The sequence below is a fragment of the Bufo gargarizans genome, chromosome 9 (genome assembly GCF_014858855.1).
Source record: "Bufo gargarizans isolate SCDJY-AF-19 chromosome 9, ASM1485885v1, whole genome shotgun sequence".
In the NCBI taxonomy this organism is placed as follows: Eukaryota; Metazoa; Chordata; class Amphibia; order Anura; family Bufonidae; genus Bufo; species Bufo gargarizans.
Genome location: NC_058088.1, coordinates 18,330,006 through 18,352,355, shown reverse-complemented (window position 1 = coordinate 18,352,355; position 22,350 = coordinate 18,330,006). Strand labels below are relative to the sequence as shown.

At 47.9% G+C, this 22,350-nt stretch overlaps 1 protein-coding gene across 7 annotated transcripts in view; it reads right to left on the bottom strand.

Annotated features, from left to right (window-relative positions):
• EHMT2 (euchromatic histone lysine methyltransferase 2) overlaps positions 1 to 22,350 on the bottom strand; it is a 46,372-nt gene that overhangs the window by 18,348 nt on the left and 5,674 nt on the right. For 3 of the 7 annotated variants that reach the window (XM_044305182.1, XM_044305186.1, XM_044305183.1), the window contains exons 6-15: positions 19,710 to 19,780; positions 14,634 to 14,783; positions 14,510 to 14,557; positions 14,323 to 14,431; positions 14,099 to 14,197; positions 13,734 to 13,879; positions 10,336 to 10,479; positions 1,483 to 1,703; positions 1,225 to 1,404; positions 1,013 to 1,143 (exon numbers count right to left, since the gene is read on the bottom strand). In XM_044305182.1, coding sequence (XP_044161117.1) covers positions 1,013 to 1,143; positions 1,225 to 1,404; positions 1,483 to 1,703; positions 10,336 to 10,479; positions 13,734 to 13,879; positions 14,099 to 14,197; positions 14,323 to 14,431; positions 14,510 to 14,557; positions 14,634 to 14,783; positions 19,710 to 19,780 — 1,299 coding nt within the window. The remainder of the gene's footprint in view (positions 1 to 1,012; positions 1,144 to 1,224; positions 1,405 to 1,482; positions 1,704 to 10,335; positions 10,480 to 13,733; positions 13,880 to 14,098; positions 14,198 to 14,322; positions 14,432 to 14,509; positions 14,558 to 14,633; positions 14,784 to 19,709; positions 19,781 to 22,350) is intronic. The other 4 variants (XM_044305185.1, XM_044305188.1, XM_044305187.1 and 1 more) reach the window with 2 other exon arrangements.

The window sequence follows — 22,350 nt, the reverse complement described above, 5'->3', positions numbered from 1 at the left end:
CCAAGGGGGAAGAGAAGGGAGGGGAAACAAGAATATAACCCCCCCCAGAAAAAAGGGGGGGTTGGCTAGGGGGAAGATGGAGGCTCCCCAGGACCCCCAGCTAAGGTGGATCCCATCCCCCTGGCCACAGAAGGGAACCTAACCCTGGGGCAGGGACACAGGGACAGGGGAGTATACTCACCATCCGATGTCTTCGGGCGCAGCAGGGTCACCCCTTCGGCAGACTCAACACGGAAACCGTGGGAATGCCGGCAAGCCACTGCGGATGCAGTCCGTGGGGACTGGGTGACCGGCGATGGTACCGAAGTACGCGCCCGCAGGGGGGCAACTAAAGTGGAACACGATGGAGCCCCAGCCTGCAGCAGGTATAACGGTGGAGAACACCGAGACCTGCGGAAGAGAGAAAAAAGAAAAGAATAAAAATAAAAAACAGCAGAACCTGCAAAAAAGCAGGACAGGTCTGCCTCCTACGGACACTAGACTAAAACTGAATAGCCTCGTGCCTGTGGAGAGGGTATAGCCCACCTGGGAGGAGCCAACACTTTTTGTGTCTAGTGCCTCCTAGTGGTAGTTGGACATATACCCATGGTGCTGTGTCCCCCAATGCCATGCACGAGAAAGTCTGGGTTTACACTGCGTCTGCAGGTCTGTTGGCTTTCCAAGTGTATGTCAAATGCACACAGACCACCATTCATGCAGCGAATGCCCTGTCTGGAGCCGGCGTGCGGGTAATTATACTTAATTTTTTTCCCTGCCGTTAGGAATATTTCAGTCTGCTGCGCTACTTCACACCAAAGCAAAAGTGGATAAACGGCAACAGATGCCAGTGTACGCCTCAATCCTCCTGTCGGACATTTCTGATGGACAATGCAGACACCATGCGAAAGCAGCTGAAAAACCTAAAACAGAACGCTTCCCTTCTAATCGCCCCTGTTACAGCAGTGTCCCCCCCACCCGGAGATCAGCAGAGGAGACACAGCACAATTATTAGGATGGGGTCTGCGGCACTCACTTAACATAAGCAGGACCTTCTGCAGTTCTCCGGCCTTGACACTAAGGTAGAGCTGCCTGGAGTTGTATCGGATCTTCTTCCTGCTTCTTCCTTCTCTCTTTTGCTGGTTTAAACTGTGGGGACAGAGATCACTGATCTCTCAGTACAGCTGATGTCAGGTAAAAAGGAGTAAGGAGACAAGAACAAGCAAAAAAATATAAAAAATGTCATACTTGTCAGTCTCTTGGGCCACCAAGGCTTTCTGTAGGACATCACGGGCAGGACCAGGAGGCAGACCAGCAGCACTGAGAGCCATACCGGACGGGAGGAGGATAGAGGGGCCTTCGGTGCCTCCGTTGAGAGCTGGGTCATCAAGGGAGCGTTTGCCGTCACCTACACCGCTCATCCGTGCACTAACAGTACAGACAGGTCACAAAAGATGCATCAACCCATTACAAGGCACAAGATAGAAAGAGGAAAACTGAACTCACCTGGGCTGCGTAGTGTCGGCCCTTCCGGGACCGCCGCCATCGTGTGGAGGAGGGGCAGGAACAGGCACAGAGGTATCTGCTTTTGCTATGGTAATCTGCTCAGCTTCTGATGCGTCCTCGCCACAGTGAGGGCAGAAGAGGATGCCATTTAGAGGAGAAACACAGGCCTTGTGAAAGCGATGATTAATCCTGAAGTCGGGATGGCACTCCAGGAACGTTCCCTGCAGATCGAGGTGGAAGAGGAGAATATTTAGGGACGCTGTAACAGGACAAACATGTTAGCACCTTCAGGACCTTGAAGGAGAATGCTCATCCCAATGGTTCATTCAGACGTCCGCAAATGGGTCCGCATGCGTTCCGCAATATCGGGAACGGGTGCGGACCCATTCATTCTCTATAATGCCGGTAGAGACGCAGAGAGCACACTATGTGCTCTCTGCATCCGCATTTCCCAAGTGCAGCCCTGAACTTCCGGGCCGCGCCTCCGCAAAAAAATAGAACATGCCCTATTCTTGTCCGCAATTGCGGATAAGAATAGGCATTTCTATGGGAGTGCCGGTCCGGTGTATTGCAGATCCGTAATACACTACAGATGTGTGAATGGACCCTAACTCGCAGGTACTTCAGGCACTAGGACCAGGAATCTCGTCCTGCAGTTAAATGGCCACTGTGAGTAAACACACAGTAACAACAGCTGATCGTCCTCAACACCTATGACAGAGACAATCGCTGTGATTGGTCAGTCAATCCAGACTGACCAATCACAGCTAAAGGCGTCTATTTCAACTCCGATCTCCTCAGTTTTGTTATTTCTGTCACACTGCCGAGGAGATCGGAGCAGTCTCCAGTGCCGAAGAGATCGGAGCCGTGGATCAGCCTGCCCTTCCCGCTCAGCTGCAGAGTTAACCCCTTCAGTCCATCTCACACATCTATAGCCCTTCATTAGAGCTCCCTGATGTTTGGGGAGCTGTGCCTGCCCTTCCCCCTATACTGCAGTTAACCCCTTCAGCTGCACTTAGCCCTGCCCAGCCCCCCCCCACACCCATACCCCTTCCCTCGTGCTGTGTGACCTGTGAATAAAAGGCAGGAAGCCGTAAGTGTATGACAGAGAGTAACACACTTACAGCCAATGCATTATAATACAGAAGTATTGTAATGCATTGTAAAGGGGATCAGACCCCCAAAAGTGGAAGTCCCAGAGTGGGACAAAAAAAAAAAAAAAAAAAAGAATAAAAAAAAAAAAAAATATACCACATGACCTAACCTCTCAGGTGAACACCGTAAAAAAATAGAAAATGGCTTTTTTTTTTTACACCGTTTTTTTTATCACCTTACATCACAAAAAAGTCTAATAGCAAGCGATCGAAAAGTAATATGCCCCCCAAAATCGTGCCAAACCAGCATCTCATACCGAAAAAAAATGAGCCCCTACACAAGACAGTCGCCCAAAAAAATAAAATATGGCTTTCAGAATGTGGAGACACTAAAAAAAAAAAAAAAAAAAAAAAAAAAAATGCTTTATTATGTAAAACTGAATCAAAAAATATTTGGTATTGTCACGTCCGTCACAACCTGCTCTATAAAAATAGCACATGATCCAACCGGTCAGATAAATGTTGTAAATACAAACAGTGCCAAAACAGCTATTTTTTGTTACATTGCCTCACGGAATGTGTAATATAGAGCAACCTAAAATAGTACCAACAAAACTGATACCTTATCCTGTAGTTTCCAAAATGGGGTCATTTTTTGGGGAGTTTCTACCCTAGGGGTGCATCAGGGGGTCTTCAAATGTGACATGGCAGCTTAAAATTATCCCAGTAATATCTGCTTTCCAAAAACCATATGGCATTCCTTTCCTTCTGCGCCCTGCCGTGTGCCCGTACAGCAGTTTACGACCGCATATGGGGTGCTTCTGTAAACTACAGAATCAGAGCAATAAATATTGAGAGATTTTTTTGGCTGTTAACCCTTGCTTTGTTAGCGGAAAAATAAATGGATTAAAATTTTAATTCTGAAATTTCATCTCCATTTTCCATTATTGTTTGTGAAACACCTAAAGGGTTAACAAAGTTTGTAAAAACGAGATTTTTGTATTACTTACCAGTAAAATCTCTTTCTCGCTCTTTCCTTGGGGGACACAGAAGACCTTGGGTATAGCTCATCTCCATAGGAGGCGTGACACTAAGTGAAGACTGTTAAGCCCCTCCTCCACAGCTATACCCTCAGCCTGGAGAGAGAGACTGCCAGTTGCGTGTCCAAGCAGTGAGAAAAGGCAAAGTCCAACAAGGAACCAACAAGCCAACAACCCGACGGGTAACAAAAAACTCGGAAACCGTACAGAGAAAAAACAATGAATGGGTGGGTGCTGTGTCCCCCAAGGAAAGAGCGAGAAAGAGATTTTACTGGTAAGTAATACAAAAATCTCGTTTTCTCGCCCAGTTTCCTTGGGGGACACAGAAGACCTTGGGACGTTCAAAAGCAGTCCAAAAGGGGGAGGGACCACAGCCCAAGATGAAGCACCCGAAAGGCATCAATGAACCGCCGCCCGCAACCCCAGGCGGGGCAAGGCATTATCTGCCAAAGTCAGAGTATGCACCCTGTAGAACACGGCAAGGCGCAAGGTAGACCCGTGGCCGCCTTGCCCAAATGCATGGCCGAAGCCCAATGCCTCCGGCCCAGGAGGCACCAACCGCTCTGGCGAAATGAACGGTAACACCAAAGACAGAATCCTGCCCTCGGTGCGGTAACCTCAGCAATAGCCAAACTGATCAAGCGGAGGAAAACCACCCTGGAGTCAGTCAACCCCATGCACAGACCTCCTGGAAACCCAAGAGGCCGAACGGCTACAAGAGTCGGAGATCCCCCAAATAAAAGCGGCAAGGCCCAAACAGGTGAAGTGTTGAAGCGAAAGGCAAACACCACCTTCAGAAGGAAGGAAGGAAGAAACTGAACGTAGAACAGCCCTGTCCTGGAAAAGACAGAAGGCTTGGAACAAAAAAAGGACCATTCCGGCACCCGTCAGAGACACGACTGATACGGAACACAACCGTACAAGACAGAAGGGGTAGAGAGAACTTCTGTAACGGCTCCAAGGACAAGATTGGAGCACCGAGAGCTCAGTATAAAGTCCCCAGGGCGATACCGAAGGACAGCACAGAGGAACCAAAGAGCCACTCCGAGGAAGAAGGTCTTGGCAGGCCCAGGGGGCCGAGAACGCTGGAAGAGGAAGAACAGCGCCGACACTTGACACCTCAAGTAAAAGACCGAACCATGGGGAGAGAAATTCAGAGTGGGGAATGCACAGCTTCCCACAGAACCCCAGACAAAAAAACCTAAGCCCTACGACAGATCCTGGACGAAACACTGCCAGGAGTGGACAGTAGCGAACCCGCTAGAGTCGCCTGGCAAGCGGGCGAAAACCCAATGTGATCAGGCGCAGACCAGCAGCACAGGCAGAAGGGTTGACAAAAATAGCCCCATCGGCCCTCGAACAACGTTATCCCGTATCCACCCGAATGGGGAAGCAGAAGGACAGATGGAAAGAACCCAAACGATCCGCCAGATGCCAGGAGAAGACAGGCTAAAATCCATGCTGACGTAACCACGTCGTACCGTCCCGGTGTGGGAGATCAGGAGAATCTGGAATGAAAAGGTAGTCCCCCCAAGTTATCGAGAAGGTAAGTCTACAGCAGGACCATCGTCTTAGAATGGGCCACGCAATCTGCACTCAGCGAGAGAACAGAACGCGGTAGACTCGGTAAATAGGCACACAGCTAATACAGCCAGTGTGAACAAGGGAGACAGTACGAGGCCAAAAGGAACACCGGAACCACCCACATGAACAACCATGCTCTCCCCAGAAGGGAGGACAACGAAGAACAGCCTCTGAAGACAGGCGGGAAGCCACATTGGAGCGATCTGTACCGAGCGGGAGCCAAACAAGGCCGGCGAGATAAGGCAGTCGAGACAGAGGCCGGCATAACACCCTCCCACCGAAAGGAGGAGTGGGCAACAGGGAAGCCATAGGACAGCTCAAAGCAGAACCCACTATACTGTGAGACGCCCGGTCCACCGCCTCGCAGAAGGCGAATACCGTGAAGAACCCAAGGCGGAGGTCCTCCGGACCCGGGTAATCGAGCACCCAAGAGAAGTTGGGTGACCTTCCCGAGAAGAGCAGCCCGAACCTGGTAGCAGATCAGACAGAAGCGTAGAGGCGCCAAGAGGAAGGACTCATACCACACTGCATCCGAAGAGGAGGAAATTGCAGCAGGCAAGGGAACCGCAGTCCTGCCAGAGCCAACGAAGAATTCGAGAGACGCTGCAGACAACAGCACTCTCGACCATGTGACCACCAGCGCAGGGAAGCAATGCCGCAGAAGGACGAATGGGCATGCATCTAGGACCCACGAACACTCCCTGGAATGAAAAGCCAACGAAATAAATGAGCACCACCCAGCTCGGTGCAGCAGAGAGCAATAGAACCTGTTCGGTCAGGAGGACAGAATGAACTCCTTAGGGACGAGTGCAAGGCTTGCGGCAAGCATCCCATCCCAAGAAATAAAGGTATGCCGCAGGAAGCAGGTGAGGCATACGTACGAGCAGCCCCGTAAGCAGCGGGAAGGCCCGCCCCAGAGTGCCACAGCATGTACGGAATTGCAAGTGCAACCTGAAAGGGAGTTATGCACAAACCTAGCATAGCATGCGATGGAACGCAACCAGTCCACCCCGAAAGGGGGAAATGTACCAGGTCAACAGCAGTCGGTAAGAGTGCAAAGGCCCGTCCCAAAAGGAAGTGATGCCTAAGGCCGTACCTACTTCAGAGAAGCAGGACATACCCTATAAACCAGCAGGAACGCAGGAGGTCCACCTAGCGAAAGGGGAACATGCACAGGGTATCCCAGCATTAAGTGAGTGTGCCACAATGCACCAACACTGAACTCAGCGAGAGTGCAACTACTCTGCCAACGAAGGGGGACATGTACAAGTCCAGCACAGCCATATAAGGACAGCCGTGAATCTCATGAGCGTGCCAAATTCTGCCCTTGAAATGAGAGGTGGTCACGCACAAGGCCAGCACCGTATCCAATGGAAGTGCAAGCGTTCCACCCCTGTTAGAGGGCCATTCACATGGCCAGCAATGTATCCGGTGAGAGTGTAGCATGCCGCCCAGAAAAAAAGGGGGGTAAAGCACATGGCCAGCATCTCATCCAGGGAGAGTGCGAGCACACCGCCATGCATGGGAGTCATACACATGGCCAGCAACGTACTGGCGAGATACAAACACAGTCACTAAGAATGTGGGCATGTCGCCTGAGGAAGGAAGGCAAGCCCCTGGCTGGCAGCGAATCCAGCAAGAGTGCGTACACCGCCGCGGAAGAGGGGTCATGCATATGGCCGACAGCGGATCCAGCGAGAGTGCAAGCACCCTGCCATGTATTGGGCACACGCACATGGTCAGTGACGTACCTGCGAGGAAACAACCACAGACAGAGGGATGTATGTAAGCTGCCTGAGGGAAGGAGGCATACCCAAGGCCGGCAGGGAATCCAATGAGAGTGCAGCATACCGCCTAAGAAATGGCCGGCAGCGAAACCAGTGAGAGTGCAGCATAATAACATAGTACCTAAGTACAACATAGCACATCAGTGAGAGTGCAGCCTTCCGCCTATAGAAGGGGGTCGTGCACATAGCCAGTACCGTATCCGGTGAGAGTGCAGTATTCCGCCTAAAAAAGGGGGTCATGCACATGATCGGCAACAGATCCAGTGAGAGTGCTGCGTTCCGCCCAGGAAGGGGGGTCACGCACATGGCCGGCTCACGCACACGGCCGGCAGCGAATCCAGTGAGTGCTGCGTTCCGCCCACGGAAGGGGGTCACGCACATGGCCGGCAGCAAAACCAGAGAGTGCAGCGTTCCGCTTATGGAAGGGGGTCGTGCACATGGCCAGCACCGTATCTGGTGAAGATGCAGTATTCCGCCTAAGAAGGGGGTCATGCACATGGCCAGTCAGGGAGAGTGCAGTAGCCCGCCTAGGAGGGGGGGGAATGCACATGGCAGGCACCATAACTGGAGAGACGATGAATGCTGCCTACAGAAGGGCCGAACGCACTTGGCCAGCGCCGTACCTGGAAGAGGCAAGAAAACCGCCTAAAAGGGGAAAATGCCCTAGCAGCGACGCAGGCTGGGAGCGCAACACCATGCCGCCCGTGGAAAGAGGTCATGCCGACATGCAGCATTACTGATGAGGCTGCAGCGTCCTGCGCAGTCTAATAGAAATCATGATCTATTATTATTTAATTCATATATATATTTTTTTTTTTATTTATTTATTGAAACACAGCCTCTGAGGCTAAAGGGGAGCCACCGTATAGGGGCACCTGAGAGGCAGGAGAAAAAAGGGGGCCAACTAAACAGACCCATTTTTTGGGGACCGGCCTGTACCCAAAGGGTTAACAGGAATCCGGCCTGGAGGGCGGCGTGCGATCCCCTGGGGGCGGAGGAACCTCCAGGCGGGAAAAATTCGCGCCCGGAGAAGTTCCCGCCCCCTCCACCAGAGACCGGAATATTGCGGCCTAGTAGGCCGCGAAGCCGGAGGCTAAATTGCGGCGCCCGGCCCGTTATACCGCCGGGACCTGAGGCGGAATGCTGCAGCGACCTGCCGCTTTAGACCGGCCGCGGGAGCCCACCCCGCGGGCCGGTCGGAAATGCGGCCCAGCAGGCCGCGAAGCATGGGACCAAATTTGCGGAGCCCCGCCGACCGGCACCCGCTGGGGCATAGTCAAGCCCAATGCCGGCCGCAGGAGCCCACGCCGGCCGGAAGAGACAGGGACCTGGAATGGCGTTTTCCGGCCGCGGGAGCCCACCCCGCCGCCGGACGAGACAGGGGCCGGAATGGCGGCTTGCTGGCCGCGGAGCCTAATTTTCGCGGCGCCCGGCCGCACCGGAATATTAGTGCTGGCCGGAGGGGAGGCCTTACTCCACTGCAGCGTCCTGCACACTCCGGTAAGGCCCAATGTGATCAGGCGAGATGGGGACGTGACCCAGAGACGGGATGCCCGTGAGGAGAAGGCAGGCGACGGCCGACAGCCACTAGCTGCATCGCCGTATCCTGGTCCTATGAAGGCCAGGAAAAAAAGGCAGGGAGCAGATTGCCGCACTGCGGCACCCCAGGGGCCAGCTTAGGTCCAGCAGGGGAAGGGTCCAGAGGCCCAGTATGGGGGGGTCAGGCACGCATTGGGTGGGGGGTGGGGGACGTAGGGCTGGAGAAGCCACTCTCTTACCACAGCCGTCTTCACCCTCGGTCCACTCCAGCAGGGTCGCCCCTTCAGCTACTGGCACCGTAGTGGCAGGACGCTGGAAGAGGGACTTGGCGTGCGGGCGACCCTTGCGCTGGCGGGATGCAGGGGAGCTGGGCTGCCCTGGTCCACCTTGCCTTCTGTGGGGGAGGCAGCAGTGCGGATGACCGGCACTGGCGCAGCTCAACCCCGGGAGAAACAGAGAGGTCTAGTGCGACTCTGTTGTCCCTGATGTTCTGGAACAAAAAGAAAAGAAAAAAGTAAAAATCAAAAATTTAAACAAGGAGAAAAGAGCCCTGCAGAGCAGGGAGTGTCTTGCCTCCTTGGACACTAAGCAAAAACTGGCAGTCTCTCTCTCCAGGCTGAGGGTATAGCTGTGGAGGAGGGGCTTAACAGTCTTCACTTAGTGTCACGCCTCCTATGGAGATGAGCTATACCCAAGGTCTTCTGTGTCCCCCAAGGAAACTGGGCGAGAAATCAGTTTTGAATACCTTGAGGGGTGTAGTTTCTAAAAATGGGGCCATTTATGGGTGGTTTCTGATATATGTTAGCCTCACAAAGTGACTTCCGACCTGAACTGGTCCTTAAAAAGTGGGTTTTGGAAATTTTGGGAAAAATTTCAAGATTTGCTTCTAAACTTCTAAGCCTTCTAACGTCCCCCAAAAAAAGAAAATGTTATTTACCAAATAATCCAAACATGAAGTAGACATATGGGGAATGTAAAGTAATAACTTTTGTAGGAGGTATCCCTATCTGTTTTAAAAGCAGAGAAATTGAAATTTTGAAATGGAAATTTTTTTCTAAATAAAAATGAAATATTTTGACTCAAATTTACCACTGTCAAGGTCTCAGAATGGCCTGGATAAATAAAAGCGTTCTAAAGTTATCACCACATAAAGTGACATGTCGGATTTGCAAAAAATGGCCTGGGCAGGAAGGTGAAAACTGGCCCGGTCCTTAAGGGGTTAAAAGGGATTGTCTGAGCTATGGATATTGAGCACCTATTTTCGGATAGGTCATCAATATCAGTTCGGCAGGGGTTTGGGAACCCCCGCCGATCAGCTGTTTGAAGGGGCCCGGGTGCTTGTCCACGTTGCTCTGCACTTCTTGTCCCAGCTCATCCAATCACAGGCCTTAATGGGGCCCCTTATCAGCCTGGGATTACCTAAGTGGACCGTTCCTAGCGTTTCCCAGCCGGGAAATGTAGTGCAGAGCAGCTGGGAACTACAGCAGTGGCCGGGAATCACTGGAGGTGTGTAAGGTTCCCTACACAGGTTTCCCAAAAATACACTACTCGTCAGATGAGTGGTTGCATTTGGCTATAGTTGATGTTATGTGCCGAAAACTCGAAAAAGCGAGTACGCAGAACAGACAAGGGTCCATTCACACGTCCGCAGTACCCCAATAGGCCAGCACCCAAATGTCTGCATCTTTTCCGTCCTCATTGGAAATGAATGGGCCCGCACCCCTTCCACATAATTGGGAACGGATCCGGACCCAAAGTGCGGACGTCCGAATGGAGCCTTAGACTGTATTAGATATGACTGGTACGTACACTGGTGCAGAAATATCCACATCCGGGGCAGCAGTGATGTTTGACCATTCTGGCACGGTGACTTTCACAGAGGACCATGAGAGGAACTCTGCTGGAAGGACGCATGGTTTCTCGCTTGGTGATGGGAGTATTACATCCGCTCAGCTAAAGTGAAAATGATAAAGAATTATATCAAAATGCTTTAAAAAGGGTTATTAAATGCCCCCCATACTGAATATACTTACCTGGCTCCCCGCACCACTCCTGTGCCAATGCAGCTTCTCCCCATGCGCGGATGAAAACATCCAGTGTCGGGGGGAGCAGCCAATGGCAGGCGGGGATGGGGACAAGCCTCCTTAGCATCACCCGCAAAGTTAGGGAGGCTCGTCCCAGTCCCCGCCTGCCTTTGGCTGCTCCACCCCCCCGACACCAGATGTTTCCATCCGCGCGCGGGGAGAAGAAGCAGCGGTGGTACAGGGACCAGGAGCAGCGTGCGAGGTAAGTAGATTCAGTGTGAGGGGCCCGGGCATATGGGGGTCATTTAATAGTCTTGGACAGGCATGCTCAATCTGCGGCCCTCCACCTGTTGTAAAACTACAACTCCCACAATGCCCAGCTGTAGGCTGATAGCTGTAGTCTATTCAGGCATGCTGGGAGTTGTAGTTTTGCAACAGCTGGAGGGCCGCAGGTTGAGCATGGCTGGTCTTGGATAACCCCTTTAAAAGTGTTTTCTGAGATTTTTTTCTTTACTGATGACCTATCCTCAGGACAGATCAGTATCTGATTGGTATGGGTCCGACACCCAGGACCCCCCCGTCGATCAGCTCACCTGTGTGCGCTGCTGCCTTCTCACAGCTGTAAATTGTACCGTGGCTGTGCTTGGTATCGCGCACATCCCCATTCACTTCTATGGGCCTGAGCTGCTCCTAGGCCACGTGCTCGATGAATGTGTCGTCACTCGGCTTAGGAAAAGCTGAGAGAAGGCTGCGGTGCTCACATGAGCATCAGTGTCTTCTCAAACAGCTGATCAGCGGGGGTCCCAGGTGTCAGACCCCCACTGATCAGATACTGATAGGTAAATATGAAATAAAATAATCTCAGAAAACCCCTTTAAAAAGGGGTTGTCTCCCTTCAGTAAGTGGCATTTATTATGTAGAGAAAGTTAATACAAGGCACTTACTAATGTGTGATTCTCCATTTTGCTTCCTTTGCTGGCTGGATTCATTTTTCCATCAAGTTTCCATGGTTACAGACCACCCCATCAGCAGTGGTTGTGCTTGCACAATATAGGAAAAGGAGCTGGCCTATGTGCGCTCCCATGGTCCCGGCCACCAGAGAGGATGACACTTTCTCCTATAGTGTGCAAGCACGACCACCAATGATGGACTGCAGGGTGGTCTGTAACTATGGAAACGAGCAGTGTATAATGTGATTGAAAAATGAATGCAGCCAGCAAAGGAAGCAATATGGGTAATAACAATACATACAGTTGCAAGAAAAAGTATGTGAACCCTTTGGAATGATATGGATTTCTGCACAAATTGGTCATAAAATGTGATCTGATCTTCATCTAAGTCACAACAATAGACAATCACAGTCTGCTTAACTAATAACACACAAAGAATTAAATGTTACCATGTTTTTATTGAACACACCATGTAAACATTCACAGTGCAGGTGGAAAAAGTATGTGAACCCTTGGATTTATTAACTGGTTGAACCTCCTTTCGCAGCAATAACTTCAACCAAACGTTTCCTGTAGTTGCAGATCAGACGTGCACAACGGTCAGGAGTAATTCTTGACCATTCCTCTTTACAGAACTGTTTCAGTTCAGCAATATTCTTGGGATGTCTGGTGTGAATCGCTTTCTTGAGGTCATGCCACAGCATCTCAATCGGGTTGAGGTCAGGACTCTGACTGGGCCACTCCAGAAGGCGGATTTTCTTCTGTTTAAGCCATTCTGTTGTTGATTTACTTCTATGCTTTGGGTTGTTGTCCTGTTGCAACACCCATCTTCTGTTGAGCTTCAGCTGGTGGACAGATGGCCTTAAGTTCTCCTGCAAAATGTCTTGATAAACTTGGGAATACATTTTTCCTTCGATGATAGCAATCCGTCCAGGCCCTGATGCAGCAAAGCAGCCCCAAACCATGATGCCCCCACCACACTTCACAGTTGGGATGAGGTTTTGATGTTGATGTGCTGGGCCTCTTTTTCTCCACACATAGTGTTGTGTGTTTCTTCCAAACAACTCAACATTGGTTTCATCTGTCCACAGAATATTTTGCCAGTACTGCTGTGGAACATCCAGGTGCTCTTGTGTAAACTGTAAACGCGCAGCAATGTTTTTTTTTGGACAGCAGTGGCTTCCCCTGTGGTATCCTCCCATGAAATCCATTCTTGTCTAGTGTTTTACGTATCGTAGATTCGCTAACAGGGATGTTAGCATATGCCAGAGACTTTTGTAAGTCTTTAGCTGACACTCTAGGATTCTTCTTCACCTCATTGAGCAGTCTGCGCTGTGCTCTTGCAGTCATCTTTACAGGACGGCCACTCCTAGGGAGAGTAGCAGCAGTGCTGAACTTTCTCCATTTATAGACAATTTGTCTTACCGTGGACTGATGAACAGCAAGGCTTTTGGAGATATTTTTATAACTCTTTCCAGCTTTATGCAAGTCAGCAATTCTTAATCGTAGGTCTTCTGAGAGCTCTTTTGTGTGAGGCATCATTCACATCAGGCAATGCTTCTTGTGAAAAGCAAACCCAGAACTGGTGTGTTTTTTTATAGGGCAGGGCAGCTGTAACCAACACCTCCAATCTCATCGATTGGACTCCAGTTGTCTAACACCTCACTCCAATTAGCTCTTGGAGATGTCATTAGTCTAGGGGTTCACATACTTTTTCCACCTGCACTGTGAACATGGTGTGTTCAATAAAAAGATGGTAACATTAAATTCTTTGTGTGTTATTAGTTAAGCAGACCGTGATTGTCTATTGTTGTGACTTAGATGAAGATCAGATCACATTTTATGACCAATTTGTGCAGAAATCCATATCATTCCAAAGGGTTCACATACTTTTTCTTGCAACTGTAAGTGTCTTGTATTAAACTTTCTCTACATGATAAAGGCCACTTACTGAAGTGAGAAAATCCCTTTAAATTCCTTCAAATTAAATCTAAAATAGTCTGCAAAATGATCATGTAAATTCAGTCTCTATACAGAGATGACTCGGTCATAGAGACCGCCGGCTTAGTAAGGAGGATGAGCTCACTTGCTCCGCAGACTTTTGCTCTCACCTCCATGGCTCATTGCTTTGCAGGTAAAGGTATTCTATACCTATATCTGTGGTGAGATCTACAAGAACAGCACCTGGCATTCTTCAGTCTCATTGTGCCCGTGGCACCTTTACTTCTCTCACCTCTCCATCTATGCTCTCCGTGGCCATGCACAAATTGTTTGCTTGCTCACAGACTCGCTCCACGCTAGGAGCCTCCATACGACAGCTGCACAGCGGAAGTTCTTCAAAGCGCTCGGTGTCCATGGAGCTGGACTCATTGCACACACCTGAAAAGAACCAAGATGTCAGCTACGGGAAGCAAGCGGATAAAATCGCAGTCAAGTAGCCATAAGCATTGGGGGCAGAGGCAAAACAACAGCCACGGGATCTTTAGTGAGGGAAAGCACAAGGCTTGGCTTGTAAAAGGTCGTGTCAAGAGTGTAAGGTGAGGGCACAATGCCGGCATGCACAGCAGACACTGTTAACATACTGGGTGACAAAATTACCTGTGTGATTAGGAGACAGAGTCCCCTCACTAGGCAGATCCAGGGATCCGAGAGGCACCTCTGTGTACTCACTTTGAGATCCCCCTACAGTACTAGCAGCTACAAGAGGAGGGTATAAGGTAAGGTGACAGATCTGTGGCTACCATGATAAAATTCAACCCAATTGATATCATATCCCATCCAACCAGTGCATCTACCCATGCGAGACATCCCCATCCTCTCACCTGTCCCAGGTTTCTCCCTCTCGCGCCGCTTCCTTTTCCTCGTCGGTTTTAGCCAGGCCTTGTCCATCTTCCATTTCTTTTTGCCTTTCTTCTTCAGGCTGCTGGAGCTCTAGAGGGACGGAGCACAATTCATCAGTGCTGTGCACGAGGACCGCAGACACTGCAGTGGAAGGAGATATCTACCTACCCTTTCTGACTGATTTCCAGAGCCTTCTTCCTCCTCGTCCTCTTCCTCCTGCCATCAGACAATAGGGTCAGTTTCTAGAGAACTGCTTTTTTTCCTGCTACAACTTTACCAAGCGGGCACTTACCTTGCTGTCAGTGTCTCCTTGGTCCTCCATAGACATGCTGTCATAGAAGAGGCTGAACTCTGTTCCCACATCTGGCTCCCAGTCCTCACCCTCCATGCCATCAGGGTCCCGGGAAGATCCTGGAGCAGGGGAGGAGGGGACTGAAGGTCCCTGAGAGGGACGTAAAATGTCACAATTAATCGAAATAGATCCAAAACTCCATGCCAGGTAATTTGGAGCTCCAGCTTCCTGATACACAGCTCCAAACGCCCTGCATCCCTTCACACAGCCATAATGTTAAATGATAAAACATCAATTAAGCTTTCTGAAAAACAACTTATACAGCGTCCATTAACCCTTTAAGGACCCATGACGTAGCTGTACGTCATGGGTCCGATGCCTAAGCGAGCGGGCGCCTTAGCCTTGGGGTTTTTGCCATTTTAAATAGCAGAGACCCTCGGCATATGTATGCGATAAGCCATGAGGATGATAGCATACATCTTACCTTTCAGATGCCGTGGTCAAATGTGACCACTGCATCTGCGCAGATCGGAACCAGAAGTTGCGTGCTTCCAGTCCGGTAACAGCGCTCCACGGCTGAGATCGGGGGGACCTGTTACCTTGAGCTAATTGACCGAAGCCTCAAGCCGGCTTCAGAGTCAATTAGATGTATATATCAATACAGGCCACTAGGTGTATTGATATAGTGCAAATGGAGTCTTCAATGATGGCTATTTAGCCATCACTGAATACTATGGGCAATCGAATGATTGCCAGTTATTGTCACCCAAGGTCACTTAAAAAGTAAAACAAAAACTAAAAAACAACCGCGTTACAAATCTTTGTGTCATCAGCAAAAAGACACACCTTACCATCGAGGCCTTCTGCAATTTCACTGATAAAGATATTAAACAATATGGGCCCCAGAACAGATTCCTGAGGTACCCCACTGGTAACAAGACCATGGTCTGAATATACTCCATTGACTACAACCCGCTGTTGTCTGTCACTCAGCCACTGCCTAATCCATTCAACAATATGGGAGTCCAAGCCCAAAGACTGTAATTTATTGATAAGCCTTCTATGTGGGACGGTATCAAAAGCCTTACTAAAGTCTAGATAAGCGATGTCTACTGCACCTCCGCCATCTATTATTTTAGTCACCCAATCAAAACAAAATCTATAAGATTAGTTTGACATGGTCTCCCTGAAGTAAACCCATGCTGTTTTTCGTCTTTCAATCCATGGGATTTTAGATGTTCCACAATCCTCTCCTTAAGTATGGTTTCCATTAATTTCCCCACTATTGATGTCAGGCTTACTGGCCTATAGTTGCCCGATTCCTCCTTACTACCTTTCTTGGGAATGAGCACAACATTTGTTCATTTCCAATCTTCTGGGACGACTCCTGTTACCAGTGATTAGTTAAATAAATCTGTTAATGGTTTTGCTAGTTCACCGCTGAGCTCTTTTAATAGCTTTGGGTGTATCCCATCAGGCCCCTGTGACTTATTTGTATTAATTTTAGACAGCTGACTTAGAACCTCTTCCTCTGTAAAGACACATGCATCAAAAGATTCAATAGTCTTCTTTCCTAACTGAGGTCCTTCTCCTTCATTTTCCTTTGTAAAAACTGAACAGAAGTATTCATTGAGGCAGTCAGCTAGTTCTTTATCTTCTTTCATATACCTTCCTTCTTTTGTTTTTAATTTGTCAATTCCTTGTTTTAGTTTCCTTTTTTAATTTATGTATCTGAAGAATGTATTTGTTCCCTGACTGAGCTAATTTCTCTTCTGCCTGTGCTTTAGAAGCTCTTATAACTTGTTTGGCCTCTCTGCCTAATGCAATTTTCTGTTGCCTTCAATAGTGCCACTTTTAAGTAGTCTCATTTCTCCTGGACTCCATTGGAACTGTTCCAGTCTGATAGGGACTCGTATACCACTAATCTAATTTTAGAAAAGTCAGTTTTTCTAAAATCGAAAAAACCTTTAGTTATTGTGTGGTGTCACTGTACTTATAGTAAACCACACTGACTGGTGATCACTAGATCCCAAGTTTTCCCCTACAGTAATATCAGATACCAAATTCCCATTTATGAATACTAAATCTAAAATGGCCTCCTTCCGGGTTGGCTCCTCCACTACTTGCTGTAGAGATAATCCCAGTAGGGAATTTAGAATATCTGTAACACTGGCAAAACTAGCTATTTTGGTTTTCCAGTTTACATCAGTAAGATTGAAGTCTCCCATAATGATAACTTCCCCCTTCAATGTCATTTTAGCTATTTCCTCAACTAGTAGATCATCTAATTCTTTGACTAGGCTAGGTGGTCTATATATCACTCCTACACAAGTTACCTTATGATTATCAAGCTGCAAGGTAACCCAAACTGACTCTAAATTGGTCTTGCCAACTTGAATTTGAGAAAATGTTATGCTATCTTTCACATACAGGGCCACCCCTCCCCCTTTGTTGCCTTCTCTGTCTTTCCTATATAGAGAGAACCCTGGTATTGTTATATCCCAGTCATTACTCCCATTGAACCATGTCTCAGTAACAGCCATTAAATCTATATTCTCAGATGCCATTATAGACTTAAGTTCATTGATCTTATTCCCTAAACTGCGAGCATTTGTAGACAAGACTCTGAGCTCGTCATTTCTTAACCTCTGTGCTACTGGCATCTTTTTCTGGCATGGTTCCGGGGGGCAGTCGGACTCCTGGATTGTCACTCTTTTGCCCCCCTTTCCTAGTTTAAATGCTCCTTAGCAAATACTTGGAACTGTTCACTGAGGACATTCGTTCCCTTGAGAGAAAGATGCAAACCATCTTTCTTGTACAGTTCTTTTCCATTCCAACGAGAGCCAACACGAGACAAAAAGCCAAACCCTTGGTTCAGACACCATTTACCAAGCCATACATTGAATTCCTTAATGCGCATCTTCCTGTCATGCTGAAGGTTATGCACAGGCAAAACTGCAGAGAATGAAACAGTCGATGCAACCTCCCGTATATCATTACTAAGTGTGTGAAAAGCTTCCTTCACCATTGAAACCTCATTGCAAGCCAGATCATTTGTCCCAAGATGGACAATAACATCCACCTCCCTTTCCTGCTTTGCTTGCCTAACAATATTAAGGATCTGTCTTCTATCCTTGCTAGCGGTAGCACCAGGGAGACATCTCACAAAACCATTTTCCTCAAACTTCACACCTCTTATGATAGAATCGCCCACCAACAGCTGCTTACTATCATTCTCCTTTTTGTCTTTGGCTGCAGTCTTGCATACTTTAGGCCCAATCATTTTTTTTATAAAAAAGTGATCAAAAAGTCGCACACACTTAAAATTGGTATCACTGAAAAGAACAGATTGTTCCGCAAAAAAGGAGCCCTCACACAGCCCCGTACACATAGCTATAAAAAAGTTATAGGGGTCAGAATATTGTTATGACAAAAACATTTTTTTCCCCTCAAAAGGTTTTACAATTTTTTTTCAGTATTTAAACACAAGAAAAATTATACAAGTGTGGTATCGTTGGAACAGTACTGACCTGGAGAATAAATATAACAGGTCAATTTTAGCGCATAGTGTACAATGCAAAAAAAAATATATATATAAAAAATTATCAGAATTGCGTTTTTTCCCAATTTTACTCCATTTGGATTTTTTTCCCTGCTCCCTACTACATGGTATGCAACCGTAAATAGTGCCATTAGAAAGTACAACTTGTCCCGCAAAAAATAAGCCCTCACAAGGCTATGTGAATGGAAAAATAAAGTTAGGACTATGGGAAGCTGGGGAGTGAAAAACCAAAACGCAAAAAAATGGAAAATCCCAGGGTCTTTAAGGGTTTATTCCACCACTGGGACTAGCCACACTAATCATTAGTATGATGGTCCCAAGAACAGGTTCTGGAGGAGTCTGAATAGAGAGGCGCGCTGCTGCTCCATTTAAGATCTATGCGACTAAAGAACCTAGACAAGTACTGCACAGTGCCATAGACTTGAATGGTAAAGCAGTGTGGGACCCTCGTTCTAGTAATCTGAGGGTGTCCTAGAGGGTTAGGCACCCAGTGATCACACAGTCATCACCTGTCCTGTGGATTACCATATTTTTTGCACTATGAGACGCACTTTATTCTCCCAAAAAGTGGTGGTGGAAGGGGCGAATACTAATGAGCTCTTCCAAATTGTAAGCGCTGATTAGTACAGTAAGGGTCCATTCACACGTCCGTTTTTTTCTTTCCTGATCTGTTCCGTTTTTTGCGGAACAGATCAGGACCAGTTCTGGACCCATTCATCTTCAATGGGTCCTGGAAAATAAATAAATAAAATCGGACAACACAATCCTCTGCGTCCGGAGGAAAGAAGGTTTGTACACAAACATAGAAGAGGATTCTTTACGGTAAGAGCAGTGAGACTATGGAGCTCTCTGCCTGAGGAGGTGGTGATGGTGAGTACAATAAAGGAATTCAAGAGGGGCCTGGATGTATTTCTGGAGCGTAATAGTATTACAGGCTATAGCTACTAGAGAGGGGTCGTTGATCCAGGGAGTTATTCCGATGCCTGATTAGAGTCGGGAAATAATTTTTTATTCCCCTAAAGTGGGGAAAATTGGCTTCTACCTCACAGTTTTTTTTTTGCCTTCCTCTGGATCAACTTGCAGGATAACAGGCCGAACTGGGTGGACAAATGTATTTTTTCGGCCTTATGTACTATGTGATCTGATTAACATTGGTGGTCTGAGCAGAGTACTGATTAACATGTTTTCCTATTTTCCTCCTCAAAAACCTAGAAGTGTCTTATAGGGGGAAAAATATAGTAAAAATCTTTTCCATACAGTGATCGCCACCTAGTGGCAGCTGCCAGATTTTTTTTTATCTTTCCACTGTATGGCTGTCTAAAAGAGATTTGGAGCACTGTAAAACAGTAAAACAAAGGACTGGAGCTCTGACCCTTTAATCATAGATTAGGAAATGGAAAAAAAGCCTAGAAAAATGAATATAAAACATGAAGATATATGCAGAAACACAGTGATGGCAAAATGTCATAAGTCTCACCCAACAGTGAAAGTTCCTGCACAGTAGTAGTACTAACCTCAGAGTCCTTTGACATGGCCGAGAGTGTATGAGCATCACGGAAGGTGCTGGGTCTTTTCTGTGTAGAATCTAAAAAAACGGGAAGCCCTAATTAGCAAAAGGGCACAACGCCACAGAGTATGCCCTGCCAGTACTAGGAACATCCATGGATTTTAGACACGCCAAGAACACTGATTATATTTTAAGAACTATGCATAGTCCTTCCTAGGCCACTTCAATGGCGACAAACACCTTTGTACTATGGAAAAAAAAAAAAAAATAATGGGCCAGATTTATCATTAGCTCAAGTCAGAATAATGGAGTGAAAAAGTCGCAAATTTTGGCGCAATCACTAAAACTGCGCAAAAATTTGCGACTTTTTTCTGCTCTGCACTATGCTCGCCAGTTTTCTGAAAGTGGGCGTGTTTTCTTATGTAAATGAATCTCTAGACAGATTTACTATTGGGACTATTTAAAAAGTCGCAAAAAAAGTCGCAATTTCACTCCAGTGAGGACCATGCTTATATTATGAGACTTTTTAAGAGAACATGCGACTTTTTCATAAAAATGTGCGACTTTTGTAAAGCTGCTTACTGACAGATAAACTGCTACCGTCAAACCACATTTATTACAGTCTTAAAGGGTTTCTACCACTTCGCTGCACATATTTAGCTGTCAGACACTAGCGATCCGCTAGTGTCTGCTCTGCCCAACCATCCTAATATAATTGCTTTTGGGGCAGCCGTTTTGCTAAAAAAAGAACTTTTATTAATATGCTAATGAGCCTCTAGGTGCTATGGGGGCGTCATTAGCACCTAGAGGCTCCGTCTACCTTCAGAAACTGCCGCCGCCCAGCGCGTCCCTCCAGCCCGCCCATCTCCTCCTGAATGCGATCCTCCTTGTGAGCGTATGTATTCTGCGCATGTGCAGTGAATGTCTGACCGCTTCCTTGCTCAGACATCTCCACTGCGCCTGCGCGATGACGCCATAGTGCTCCGAGGAACAGGCGCAGTGGAGATGTCTGAGCAAGGAAGCGGTCAGACATTCACTGCGCATGCGCAGAATACATACGCTCACAAGGAGGATCGCATTCAGGAGGAGATGGGCGGGCTGGAGGGACGCGCTGGGCGGCGGCAGTTTCTGAAGGTAGACGGAGCCTCTAGGTGCTAATGACGCCCCCATAGCACCTAGAGGCTCATTAGCATATTAATAAAAGTTCTTTTTTTAGCAAAACGGCTGCCCCAAAAGCAATTATATTAGGATGGTTGGGCAGAGCAGACACTAGCGGATCGCTAGTGTCTGACAGCTAAATATGTGCAGCGAAGTGGTAGAAACCCTTTAAAGGGCCGATCATAAATCTGACTTGGCTAAAACTGACTTTAGCCATATGTTAAAGTGGAGTGAGCTGTCAGAGTCGTGATAAAGCTGGCCCAATGTATTCTTCCATTTTCAGGCTCAAGCGGATTCTAGCTTCATGCTTTTCCTATGTGGACTTGTCCCTCCCCGCAATACATGCTGGATGTAAGGTCTGTATGTCCAGGATGCTGCTTTCATCACTAGCTCTCAAGTAGAGGCATTGCTTCATTACTTGGCCGATTTCTTCGTCCACACTCATGAGGGATCTCCTCTCACTTGTATTGACAGTCACTGATGCTGAGGTGTAGGATTTTTTCATCTCCCTCTAGAGTTTGCCATTGGTGCTCTGCTTTCTTGCTACACTTGTGCACAGCCTTGGCGATTCCCCCTCTGAAAACTACCTTCTCTGCATCTACAACCCGTGTAAGCTGCCCTACTTGGATGATGCCCTCCACATTCATATACAACCTCCTCCCCCTCCCTGCTGCTTTCTCTAACAGAGTAGGCAGAGCAAAGAGACGTCAGAAACTGGTAGAGCTCCGAGGCATTTATGGCAGATTTAGCAGCACCGCCAGCTAGGTGAAGGACTTACACTAACTATTGACAAGCAAAATGGTAGGACATACTGATTACTTCTCCTCAGGAGAGGTCATCAATATCAGACTGATAGGGGTCCATCACCCCCTCACCGATCAGCTGTTAGTAGCAACAGCCACTGAAGTTTCTACCAAGAAGGTAGCTGGAAGCACTGTTCCAATCAAAGTGTAGTGGACATGCTGGAATACTACAGCTCAACTCCTACAGGGAGCCGAGCCGCAGTAGCGCAGCAGAGCCACTGCAATTGGAACAGAGCTGTTCTTCTGGCTACGTTCTCAAGGGCAGTCCCAGTGCCTGCAGGTGACCTCCTGACCAAGCCTTCAAGGCGAAACGCACATCGAAGTGCTTGCGGTTGGGGCCTTCTACCTTCAGTTTACTCTCCAAGTCGCAGGGTTTGTGTATACCAGGCATGTCCAAAGTGCGGCCCTCCAGCTGTTGCAAAACTACAACTCCCAGCATGCCCTAATAGCTGTAAGCTATCCAGGCATGCTGGGAGTTGTAGTTTTGCAACAGCTGGAGGGCCGCACTTTGGACATGCCTGGTGTATACTATGCTCTCTTGATATTATTTCAAATGTTCTCTTGAAAGGTAGACTCTTTGTGATGAGTGTGGCTGTTATACTTAGTAATACTGCCACGCCCTGTATACATGAGCAGCAATTATCTACCATTCTAACATTATTACCACCAGGATCTGTTCTAACTGGT